Source organism: Cyprinus carpio, chromosome A19 (assembly GCF_018340385.1).
Source record: "Cyprinus carpio isolate SPL01 chromosome A19, ASM1834038v1, whole genome shotgun sequence".
Taxonomy (NCBI): domain Eukaryota; kingdom Metazoa; phylum Chordata; class Actinopteri; order Cypriniformes; family Cyprinidae; genus Cyprinus; species Cyprinus carpio.
In genome coordinates, this window is record NC_056590.1 from 13,701,969 (window position 1) to 13,715,085 (window position 13,117).

Sequence of the window (13,117 nt, forward strand, 5' to 3'; positions counted from 1 at the left end):
GTGCGATCTTCTGGCCTCTGTCTTTCTGGCCTGTGCACTCCCTATTGCCTAAATAAACACAAATACCAGGCTTAAACATATCGGCTTAGATAAATATACAGACTGGCCCAGGACTTTCACCACAGATTCCGACCACCCTACTTGAGGATCTCCATGCATCATTGTATTACGGAGATTTGACCAAATGGGCTTGAGTTTTGAAAATAAATTTTGCCATACAAATTTTTCTTCATATTTACATCAAGAATTTACGATTTAAAACAACTTTTGTCTGTTTTATGGTTTTCCTTGTGTAATTTGTTCTCAGCTTAGATTAATATGCACTACCATTCAAAAGTTTGGGGTTTGGGGGTCACTTATGCTTGATGATTTTATTTGATCAAAAATACAGTAATATTTTGAAATATTATTACAGTTTAAAATAACTATGTATATTTTAATATATTTTAAAATGTATTTTTTTTTTCTGTGATGCAAGCTGACTTTTCAGTATCATTACTCCAGTCTTCAGTGTCACATGATCCTTCAGAAATCATTCTAATATGCTGATTTGCTGGTCAGGAAACATTTCTTATTATTACTAATGACAAAAGCAGTTGTGCTGCATAATACGTTTGTGAAAATCATGATAGACTTTTTTTTATTTTCAGGATTCTTTGATGAATAGAAAGTTCAAAAGAACAGCATTTATTTGAAATCTTTTATAACACTATACATTTCTTTTACTATCGATTTTGATTATTTTTAATTAGACCTTGCTGAATAAAAGTATTAATTTATTTAAAAAAAAAAAAATCATACTGACCCAAAACATTTGAATAGTAGTGTTTATGACAAACAGGTTTTTGGTCCAGTGAAATTTCAGTGTGGGCAGGGCTTCCTTTCCACATGCTGAAGACATAAAAACTGAGCAAGTGACAAAATGTAGCTTCTTTTGTAGCTTTCAATGTAGCTGCCATTTGAGTTTTTAATCAACAGGACATTTTGTTGATTGTTTGGTTTCTATTTATGCAGCGCCCAATTTGAAAGTCCAAAAATCCCATTTTACATTAAACAGCATCTGAATGGCTGTGATTATGTCACTTTCTTGTTCATTGTGGATAGACAAACCGCTAGAAACAGGTTATGCCAATAAATTCATATCTGTACCTTTCAGCTTCACGGCTACATGGAGAGTGAGCCTCTGACCCTACAGCTGTTTATTGGGACAGCAGACGACCGTCTTCTCCGGCCCCACGCCTTCTACCAGGTCCACCGTATAACTGGGAAGACTGTGTCCACACCAAGCCATGAGGCCATGCAGTCCAACACCAAAGTTCTTGAGATTCCTCTATTGCCTGAGAGCAACATGAGGGCCATGTGAGTATGCATGTGCATTTCAGAAAGACAGTAAGAAACAGGAAAAACACAGAGAAACGTACAAGCCCGGTGGGGGGGGGGAATGTTTGTACCTCATAATTATGTATATCTACATGCATCCTGTGCATATTTCCTACAATAAACAACCCTTCGTTTTACCAACGATCCTCCTGTTGTGAAGGCAGTTGCTAAGCAGAAGTGTGTTTTTATGTGTGCAAGGAGTCCCAGCACCGTGGGTTTCCCTTGTATGAGCTCCAGGGCTTGTGTTACAAGAGGCCTCTGGTCGTGTGGAGCCTGTAATGGCGCGATGGGGTCTATTCTGGAAGCCAGGCGGTAGCGGTCTTACCAGCTCAGCAATTTCTTCCCACTCTATAATGGATGTAACACTTAACTTAAACAAAAAAAAAAAAGAAGAAGAAAAAGAAAACCACACACCCCTCTGGATCCTGTTTCAGAGATTTCTGGGAAGCGTTCCCGTTTTCTCACGTTTCTGTAGTAAAGCCAAAAAATGGGTTTGTCCCTGTGTCAGTGCTGTCTTTAGTCTTTAGTATTTCATTTCACGTTTTCTTTTGATTGGAGAGAAAATGCAAATTCTTTTTTTACTTTCTATATAGAGTTCGATTTGGACACATAGTGTTGAAAATGGAAGGCTGAAAGCTCAACACAGGCAGTTGTTTTGGAAAAGGAATTACGAATATAACCTCACTCTATTATAGTAACTGTATAATTAATAATTTGGTAGCCTTGCATAATTCAGTTTATGAATCCAGATTTGTTATATAACTAATTATATTTTATTTTATCATTTTTGTCTTTTATGTTATATATTTGCATATTTTATTTTATATTAGATCTAATTTAAATCTTTTAAATAATTGTCATTTTCATCTAAAATCTGGATGACACCTAGAGCACATTGTGCTCATCCTCAGCACATACACATGGAGATGTTAATATCTGACGTTCCAGTCTCTGTACTGCATCAACATATCACTCATATTCAGTGATTGTTACTCAAGTTCCTGTTTTTTTCCTAAAAGTAAGCTTTAAGGATCACTTTACTCGCGTGCATCTTAAATAAAGGGCCCTAAATGTTTCTTCAATGAGATGCAGATCTTTGACAGGCTCTACAAGTATTTTTTACTTTTGACAGGTACTGTATTTACTCAAGTTGACTTGGAGGATTTGAACGTTTAATGGAGAAAGCAAACTTTTCATGGGTTTTTTTTGACAAAATCTCTGCCATGTCAGAAGCAGAAATTGGAATAGACGAGAGAGAAAGGGAATTTATTTATGCAGGGCCAGGCGTAATTTTGGCAGAAATGGTACAAAAAAAATTCAGGCAATAAATTAAACATTTACTCTGTTCCGAGAAATTGTTTATTAAACAACTGTCTAACAATATTATGCACATTTTTGTACTTCTGAAAGGATTTGTTGAGTCTATACCTCAAACATTAAAGTTTTTTTCTGTGCCACAGAATCGACTGCGCTGGAATTCTGAAGCTGCGTAACTCAGACATCGAGCTCCGGAAGGGCGAGACAGACATCGGACGGAAGAACACGCGTGTGAGGATGGTGTTCCGTGTCCACATCAACCAACCTAATGGCAGGATGGTGTCCTTACAGGTGGCATCTAACCCCATTGAGTGCTGTGAGTCATGCCACTAAATCTCACTAAATCCTTTTTTATTTGCCTGGAATTTGCATTCAAATACTTTTTATCAGTTAATTTATTCCCTGGGAATCAAACACATGACCTTGCTAGCACTGTGTTCTACTGACAGGAATGCTGTAATTAGATGGACTGAATCAATAAATCAAAGACAGACTTTTTGCTCTAATAATTGCCAGGCCTGATCGATTGCTATAAGGTAAATGAGAAATATCACTAGAAAATGAGCACAGCTCATAAAATGTTAGTGATTTCTGGATTATAGCCAGTTAAAGGCAGAACATGTGTGAAATACATATGAAGCCTATAGCAACAGCATATATCAGGTAACGTTTTCAAAAGTACAGACTGAACTATATATATATATATATATATATATATATATATATATATATATATATATATATATATATATATATATATATATATATATATATATATATATATATATATATATATATATATATATATATATATGAGCAATATAGTCAAAAGTAAGATTTTTCATTTTAAGAAATTAATAAACCATAAATTGATCAAAAGTGACAGTAAAGACAATTACATTGTTAAACAAATCAAATAAATGCTATTTTTTAGCATTTACATTTATCAAAGAATCCTGAAAAAAGTATCATAGTTTTCACAAAGATGAAACCAGCACAACTGTGATGATAAGAAATGTTTCTTGAGCACCAAACCAGCATATTATAATGATTTATGAAGGATCATACTGTATGACTCTGAAGACGGAGTATTAGCTGCTGAAAATTAATTTTTCCATCACAGGTAAAAAAAAATAAAAATACTAATACTAATAATAATAATAAAAAAAATAGAAAACAGTTATTTTCAATTGTAATAATATTACATTATTACAATTGAATATTTACATTATTTACATTATTATTAATTATTATATTATTATATTATTTTTTTAAATGCAGCCTTGTTGAAACTTCTTTCAAAAACAAGAAAAAATCTTACATAACATTTTGAACCATAGTGTGTTTGTATATATATATATATATATATATATATATATATATATATATATATATATATATATATATATATATATATATGTATATACACACACACACACACACACACATTTTATTTTCTCAAAATTTCCAGTACCATTTAACTCCATGAGATTTAATTCCTTACCCTCTAGTTGTACAGTAGAAAGTACAGATGGGGATGTTTACAGATTTGGCACATTTACATTACATTTCGCTTTCTTTCTGTCTCTTTATCCTCCTTACAGCCCAGCGCTCAGCACAGGAGCTGCCCCTCGTGGATAAACAGAGCATGGAAAGCTGTGCCGCCTCAGGGAGGGAACAGATGCTTCTCAGCGGGCACAACTTCCAGCCCGACTCCAAGGTGGTGTTTGTGGAGCGAGCACAAGGTAGGGGACATGGAGCTGTGATTGTATGTGTGTGTGAGCAATAGGAATTGTTTTGAAATTGCCTCTCTTTTGGGAGATTTCTGAAGATAAAGCTTTAGGGACAAAGGCTGAATCCCAATTTGCATACTTCCCCTAAGTACAAGGATATACGCAACCCTGACAATGGTTAATAACATAGTTTTAAGTGTGATGTAAACTCCATTTTACATATCATTTCACAGATTGTCACCCTAAAAACAAAAACAAATTCTGTCTTGGCCTGGTCATAATATTATGTTTCAATAGTGCATCAGAGAACAATCGCAAACCAATCCTCTTGCATAGTTCTGGACGGATAGGATCTGGACGATATTAGGCCAAAAAGCATGCGTGGGTGCCATCTGGACATATTTGGCATGCTGTTTTCAATGCACAATGATTTGGGATGGATTCTAACCTTGCATACTGTATAGGATGGGTAGCAAGGAAACCAGAAATGAGGCAAACTCTGCTTAACTTTTCACATTTTAACTAAATCATTTTAACTTTTTACATTTTACTATGTTATTTCTGGGACACATGCAGCATAAAACTGAACTGCAAAAACTTCCCAATTTACAAAATACTCTCCTGTCTTCCATTTTTTGTATGAACACTTAATCCAGTCCGGTGCTGGGTACTAACTGATTAAATGTTATCTGGGTTATGTAATCAGATTACAAAAATGTTGTAATTGGATTATAAAATGCTCATTATCAGATTACAGTTACTTACAAATAAAATATTTTAAATTTGGAAGTTAACATGTTTTATTTTGTTTTTATTTTAAAATTATTTATTCATTTTAATTTTACATTTTTATGATTTAATTCATTATTAGCTTCCCACCCCTCAAAAAAAGTAATGTACTGTTTAATGCAATTGATGATGATGACAACAAAGAATTGAATTTATTTAATTTGAGTTTTTTTTAATAACAATAATCACATTTAAAGTTAGTTTAAAAGTAATCTAAAAGTAACCCAAAAGTAGTCAGAATACATTACCTGAAATGAGTTATCTAGATTATTACTGACTATGATTTTCATGTCATTTGTAATCACTAACAGACTACAGTTTGTAAGTAATCTACCCAGTACTGATCCCGACCCTAAATTATCCCATTGGTTGAACCAATATTGTGTTGTGCTGCTTGTGTTTAGCTTGTATGCAAAGTCATTGCACTTGTGTAATGTGTCATTTCATTTTAAACTGGTGTGAAGTTGGCCTACATGTGGTTCCACAAAATATTAAGCAGTGCAACTGTTTTTAACACTGATAATAATAAGAAATGTTTCTTGAGCTCCAATCTGCATATTAGAATGATTTCTGAAGGATCATGTGACGCTGAAGACGAAGTAATGAAATGAAATGAAAATTCAGCTTTGCCATCAAAGGAATAAATTTAAACAGTTACAGTTTAAAATATATTAAAATAGAAAACAAATTTGCAAACTTCCCATTGTTTGGATGAACACTTAATTCCATCCCAAAACTATCCCATTAAGTTGAGCCAATATCGTGTTGTGCTGCTCAAACAAACACAATGGAATTATTTTTGATGCCACTAGTGGTGCAGAAATCACACACTGCAACTTCCAGCCCATAGTCCATTGGAAGTAAAGGGATCCAATATGAATATCTTCCTCCCTAGGCTTGATGCAGTGGCTTATCTCTCTGTTATTGTCATGAGCGTCAGTGTTTACTCAGAGCATTTATACTGTGACAGTCCTCTATAAACTGCACAGTATGTGTGGAAAGGTCATGCTTTGCTCTTAAACTCCTCTATTTAATAGTGTGAATGTGTGTGTATGCTTTCCTCCAGAAAAACCCTCCTACCACTCCCTCCATCCCTTCTTCTTCCCCTCTCTGCCGTCAAAATATCCCTCCCTATGCCAGAGTGCCACATGTGGAGCACATTAATGCGCTGTATTTTTAACCTAACAGATTTACATTTCCAGAACTTTCCATTGCCTGAGCTGCCCAGGAATGGAGCCCAAATAGAGAGAGAGTGCAGTCTGGGCTGTCCCTTGTGTCTGGGCGTTTGTTTTGATTTTTTTGTCTGTCTTTATTCAGGTCTCTCTCTTTTTCCATATGGAAAATAGAAGCAGTAGCCCTTGACTGTTGATACCTGAGATTTACAAACAGTCATTTCCTTGATGAGTTAAACAAAAAAAAAAGACAGGAGGTGCAGACAAGGCCAAGGCAGATTAAAGTAAACATGCTGGATATTTGGTGATCCGTGACACAAAGCTGAAGGAAATGGCCTCATTGTTTTACCTGTGAAGAAGGGAAATGAAGCTGCTGAAATGCATTCAAGTTCTCTCTAATATAGCAGGCAATTCTCTCTCTCTCTCTGTCTCTCTCTCTAGATAATGAAATTAAAATTTGTATTTTATTTATCTTTTATATTCAATTTTGTCTTTTTAAATTTTATATCTTATTTACAATTAGTTTTAAAGCGATAGATGGATGTATGGAGATGGATAGAATTTGCTGTGGAAGTTGCATGAGTTTTAGTTGCATCAAGTTGCATTTGATTTAATTACTGCATCACTAACATGCTGTCTAACCAAGAGAGATTTTTGGTTTGTGGACATATGTGCGTGGGTGTTTGTGTAAGGAGGAGATGGAGAAAGAGAGATAGAGAGGGCATGTGTGTGCTTGCCGACAGAAGGGTTTGTGCTCTTGTTTTTGAGTAGGGTTTCCCTTTGTCTGGCATCCGCTGTGGATTCTTGGGCACTCCTCACATGGAAACACCCCTGAGCCAGCCCACCATTGGCATCAACAGCCCTCTCGCTCTCTTTCTCTCTCTGTCCAGTTTTCTAAAGACAAATCTTTTCCACTATCATTTTTCATGAGCTCGGTCACATGCTCCTGCTTCATTGCCTTATAACTTATTCCCCTGTATTTGCATTTACCATCATCTATAAAACCTTGGCTTCTTTAAAACTGGGAAACACTCAGTTTTTATGAAGGGAACGAGGGCTCAGCCTCTGTATGGATTTTTAGATGGGATTTCTGCATATTAGATTCATATTAGTTCTAGTATCATCATTTTTAAAGGAATAGTTCACCCATAAAATGAAATCATTATTTATTCATCGTCATGCTGATCCAAACCTCTATAACTTTCTTTCTTATGTGAGAGACAAAATGTCTTTTGAGAAAATATGCATATAATGCAAGTGTATGTGTATCCAAAATCAAATAGAAACCATAGAAATAGTCTAAACAACTTGCACACGATATTCAGAATCTCATAGAATTGCAGTTGTGTGAGGAACAGACCAATATTTAGATGTGTGGCCAAGATATGCTTGAACAATTTACCTTTATGTTCCATGGAAGAAAGAAAGATTTGGAACAACATGAGGGTGAACTGTTCCTTTAGATAAATGTTAGATGAATATTTTTTGCAAGATGATCCACATCAGTACTGTTAATGAAAAGGTGTTGAAATGAATCTGAGGTCTGCAGTGCTGTGTAGTCCTTCTCTGCAGGTTCAGTCTCGAAGGAATGGGTTGTTTTTGTTATGAGTAAAGAGGGGGCTTCCACAATGTGACTCACACACAGGGAATCCCTCTCCCTCTCTCTCTCTCTCTCTCTCTCTCTATCTCTCTCTCCTTCTCCCTCTTTCTGACCATTGCTTCCTCTCAGCTGCAACGTGACTTCATCCACTCTTTTCCCATCTGTACTTGGAGGGTATCTTAAATGGAAAGTCATAGACAGTAACTAATATACAAAGGGACTGGAAAAATTTTGAGACTGAGAGAAAGAATGAAGTGTAGGGAAATCATTTAAAACTGATTGATGATTGAAAGTAAAGCAGAATGTTCAAATGGAAATATTTTAATAGTTAATTCCTGTGAATAGAATAGAATAGAATAGAATAGAATAGAATAGAATAGAATAGAATAGAATAGTTTGTCAGACTATGAATGTCAGCTTGACAAAACCTTGTTTGAAAGTTGTTCGAAAGAGATGCTGTTACTAGATGCCTCTTAGGGTGGATTTGTTTACTTTTTTGGGGAGGGTTGTTGCTATGGATTTGCTGATACTGTAGATAGATAGATAGATAGATAGATAGATAGATAGATACTGTAGATAGATACTGTAGATAGATAGATAGATAGATAGATAGATAGATAGATAGATAGATAGATAGATAGATAGATAGATAGATAGATAGATAGATAGATAGATAGATAGATAGATAGATATGGCTTTATATAAATGTGTCTGCTGAATGATTTGTGCACCTTCCACATCAGAGTCATCTGTGATTAATATGTGTATGTTACTAATCTGAGTTCACTGTCTGGTCTAGACACCACAGCATAATCAGACCTCCAAGAAATCTTCATTTTGGCTGATGACTAAAGATAAGACATCTCCTTTTCTTACTCTGTAGACGTGGACAGAGAGGAAGAGGGAGAGAGAAGAATTTCTCAACTGTACAGTTCTTTAAGTTGGCATCCTCAGATGCATATCAGGTTAAGATTGTTGGAGAGCTCACAGTGTCAGTGGTAGAGCAGCTTGTTGACTTTGTATGCAAATTCGTAACAACAGAACTTGTTTTTGTTATCTTTATTTGACACTGGCCAGGGCTGTGATCTATAGTGGTTCCTGTTCGAATCAAAAATTTTTCCAGTGACTGGAAATGGTGTATGTGTTTGTGTGTGAGTGCTTAAGCCAGATGTGTTAAAGTGTGCATGTGTTAAAGTGTGCATGTGCATGTGGGTGTGTTACGGAACAGTGGGGATTCCTAACAGAAGGAAAAATAAAGGGCAAAAAAAAAAAAGAGTGAAAGGAAGAGTCAGACACAAAGAAACACCCTCATGAGAGAAAAAGCGTTTTTACATCTGGACTCACTGGACTTCGCTGCCTTACCAGCTGCAAAACCACTTAAAATTCTTTTTCCCCTCTTTCTTTGTGCATTGGTCTGTGAGTACATATGATAATGCTGTGGCACCATGCTTATTTTTACCCTTTAGATTAAGTAATCCAGGTACAGACCTGTGTGTGTGTGTGTGTGTGTGTGTGTGTGTGTGTGTGTGTGTGTGTGTGTGTGTGTGTGTGTGTGTGTGTGTGTGTGTGTGAGTGAGTCAGTCTTCATTAGAACAGCTAGTTGAAGTAGATCTGTCTGCAGTCATGGGTGGTTCCAGACAGCACAGGTGAATATTGGTCTCGGCTTTTGTCCATAAAAACTTTTTAAACCAAATTCTTTGTACTTACTCATACGGTGAACAGACAGATGGTAGTTTGAATGCATATTTTAGATGCATCGACCCCCAATATTGGTTAAAACCACAGACTGCTGCCAAAATGATCACAGAATTAAAATTTGAGACAGGCATTCAAAATTTACTTGCAAAACTTGTGTGTATCCGTATAAAGTTTCATCAAATATCTTGTGAGGTGTGTGCACCACTGCTTCAAAACCACAGCAACAGCAGTGCGAGGAGTTTTGTCCAATTTTTGAACAAATGACTCGTATGAACGGATTCTTTTTAATGGGACAGTCATGAAAAGGTCTTAACTCATTTGTGAGTTAGAAGTTTGATTCATTCTCACTGCTTCATTGAATTGTTTGGAGCCACTACTGAGTATGACTCCCTTAATGAACTGAGAGTTGTTTTTACTGAAAGAATCAGTAATTCTGAATAAAACGGTTGAAGCAATGATTCAGTGAATCACACAAAGGCAGCCATTAACCATTTACTGGAGAAACAATTTAACTCGAAGAAAGGATCTGGTAATTAACTCAAACAGTTGATTTAAATCTTTTTATTCTTTTAATTTCAAGTTCATGTAAACCATCATAGCCATAGAACACAACATATATTTTATTTTACTTAGTTTAGTTTAGTTTAGTCTAGTCTAGTCTCTAACCTTCCCTATTAGCAATAATAATAGTGATGTTCACCTTAACAAGCACCACTAATAATGTTGTAAGTTGTGAGTTGTTTCTATAGGTCTTCTATGAGTTTGTTCTAGAGAAGCTTGGTGAATGAAAATCTCATGCGGGAGACCGCCTTCACACTTCAGAACAATAACCTCCGTGTGAAGGAGCCCTGAGGTTTGGCTTGTCCTCAACAACCCTCGGCAACAATGGTGCACTCTCACAAACAAACCAATCACAGCCACAAGCCTCAGGGAATCCCTGCATTGTCTCCTCATTAAAGAGCAACAAAAATAATATTAGACATTTATAAACAGACCATCCATGACAATGGCCTGGCAGAATTTGATGTCTTTTATTGTTTTTTCATTTAAACGCAATGAAAATGGATATTTTTTAGCACATTGTAGTGTTTTAACGTGGCATAGAAGAGCAGCGCTCCTTGCCTGAAGACTCCACAGCTGCTGTTCATTAGCACGTTCTGGAAAACTGGCTCGCTTGAGCATCTGCAATTAGGGTCATCCCAGCCTGAGCTCCCCTTTCTCTCTCGTGCCATACGCTGATCCCTTTTACCCAGAGGAGGAGGGGGATCGCTCTCTGCTGTAGCTCAGGGAGGACAAGGGAGTCTATTCACAACGCAGTGGCGAGCAGGTCTGCGCTGCCGCATCTGTATATGTTTACAGCACACCAGTCTGAGGGAGGCTTTTGGACGCACACTTCCACCACCACCCAGCTCCCTGACTGCCTTCTACCCCTGGGGCACTAAGATTTCTTTCTTTGTGGCCCACCCTAATCAACAACACAACAGGGCTTTTGATTCGGAACTGGGCTTAGGGGGAGTTTGGCAAGTAAAAGCTGATCCAGAAAGAGTTTTCTGATTTTGAAGTTAGTTTTTGAGTGGTATTCGCTGAGACAAGCATAACTAGCTATTGGTAATACTCAGTACCTTATACTTAAAGAAATAGTTCACCCAAAACTAATTTGCTCACTATCATGTGATTCTAAACCTGAATGCATTTATTTATTCTATAGAACACAAAATATGCTGTTTTGAAAAATGGACTCTGAATGATGTTTCTCATAACATTGAGATACATTGAGAAGTCATACAGGTTTGGAGTGACATGAGGGTGAGTAAATGACAACATTGTTTAATTTTTTTGGTGAACTGTCTCTTTTAGTATTAAAAATGAAAATTCTGTCATCATTTACTCACTGTCAAGTAGTTACAAACCTGTATGGGTGTCTTTCTTCTGCTGAACACACATACACAAACACACAAAAAGATATTCTGAATAATGTGGTAACCAGTTAAAGGTAGCCATTGACTTTCATATTTTTTTTTTGTTTGTTTGTTTTCTTCATACCGTGGAAGTCAATGGCTATCGGCAACTGTTTGATTACAAACATTCTTCAAAATATCTTATTTTATGTTCAACAGAAAAAAGACACTCATTTGAAACAGTTTGAAACATCTTAAGGGTGAGTAAATGACAGAATTTTCATTTTTGGGTGAACTATCCCTTTAAACTTTACTGTGTAAATCATTTAGGAACTGGTGGCTTTCTAAGTGATCAGAATTTTTCACCCAAATTTGTGATCAAAGGCCATATCTAGAGACCAGAATATCATAGAGACTTGGGGTGGACATTTTTGACTTGGACCATTATTGCAACCACCCTAGCAACTGCATAGAAACATCTTAAAACCAATCTGAATGCATAGCTTATCAATTGCATAGCAACACCCTGGCAAGCATTCGTTAGCAGCAGGTTTTATACAGGTAACCACATGTAAAATCTAGTTAGAGTTTAGTATTTGAAATATGTCAGGTTGTCCTTGGCTTTCAAGAAAAATACCTCATGATATTTATTGATAATGGACTTGTTTACTTCTCTGTCTGAGTCGTAGGCAAGAGGATTGTGTGTCCTCATCAGTTCTCCAGCGAGGAGAGCAGGCAGGATATCTACTCACATGGCTCCATCAGAGTAGAGAAGACCACAGGCTCCACAGTCCTGCAATAGCACTTAGAGGTGTCCCACTGGAGGGGAAGGCTCAGAGAATAGGTTGAACCTTTGCAGAGAGAAAGCCCAAAATAAGGGAGGATGGGTTACAGAGTGATGTTACTTACAAAGAATTAGAGCTGCAGTGACTAATCAATAATAATGGATTTGTTATTAAGTAAAACTTGTAGTTTTTCACTGAGCTTGTTGCAGTGCATTCTGGGACTGTCTTTTTTGCTAAGGCCATGATTCATCAGTTGAATACAGTGTTCCTTCAGTTAATCAGACATTCCACAGACTTTCCCAACAGTGTGCAAATTGAAATTTCTGATATATATTGTATGAAAACAATGGTCTAGAAGCAACATAATCATCCATCTCCCCCATCCGTAATTCAGGGCCTCATCCAAGTGGAGATGTCACACACAAGAGATTGTATTAGGGTGAAATAGTATCACTGATGGAGACAGACAGTGATTTAGGTCAATTTAACTTTCTCTTCTGTTTAGTTGAACTTTTTTACTGATAAACTGTCATTTTGATATTTATCCTAAATATAAAAGTTTGGGGTTAGTATTTTTTGTAAGTTTTTGAAAGAAATCTATTACGCTCATCAAGACAAATAAATACAGTAATATTGTGAACTGTTATTACAATTAAATATTTGTGTTTAATATTTTAAAATATTATTTAGTGCTGTAAAGTCAAAGCTGAATTTTCATCACATGATCGTTCAGAAATCATTCTAA

At 36.2% G+C, this 13,117-nt stretch overlaps 1 protein-coding gene across 2 annotated transcripts in view; it reads left to right on the plus strand.

Annotated features, from left to right (window-relative positions):
• Positions 1 to 13,117, plus strand: part of LOC109112341 (nuclear factor of activated T-cells, cytoplasmic 1-like) — a 41,655-nt gene that overhangs the window by 8,049 nt on the left and 20,489 nt on the right. For both annotated transcript variants that reach the window (XM_042776647.1, XM_042776646.1), the window contains exons 4-6: positions 1,157 to 1,359; positions 2,841 to 3,013; positions 4,302 to 4,442. In XM_042776647.1, coding sequence (XP_042632581.1) covers positions 1,157 to 1,359; positions 2,841 to 3,013; positions 4,302 to 4,442 — 517 coding nt within the window. The remainder of the gene's footprint in view (positions 1 to 1,156; positions 1,360 to 2,840; positions 3,014 to 4,301; positions 4,443 to 13,117) is intronic.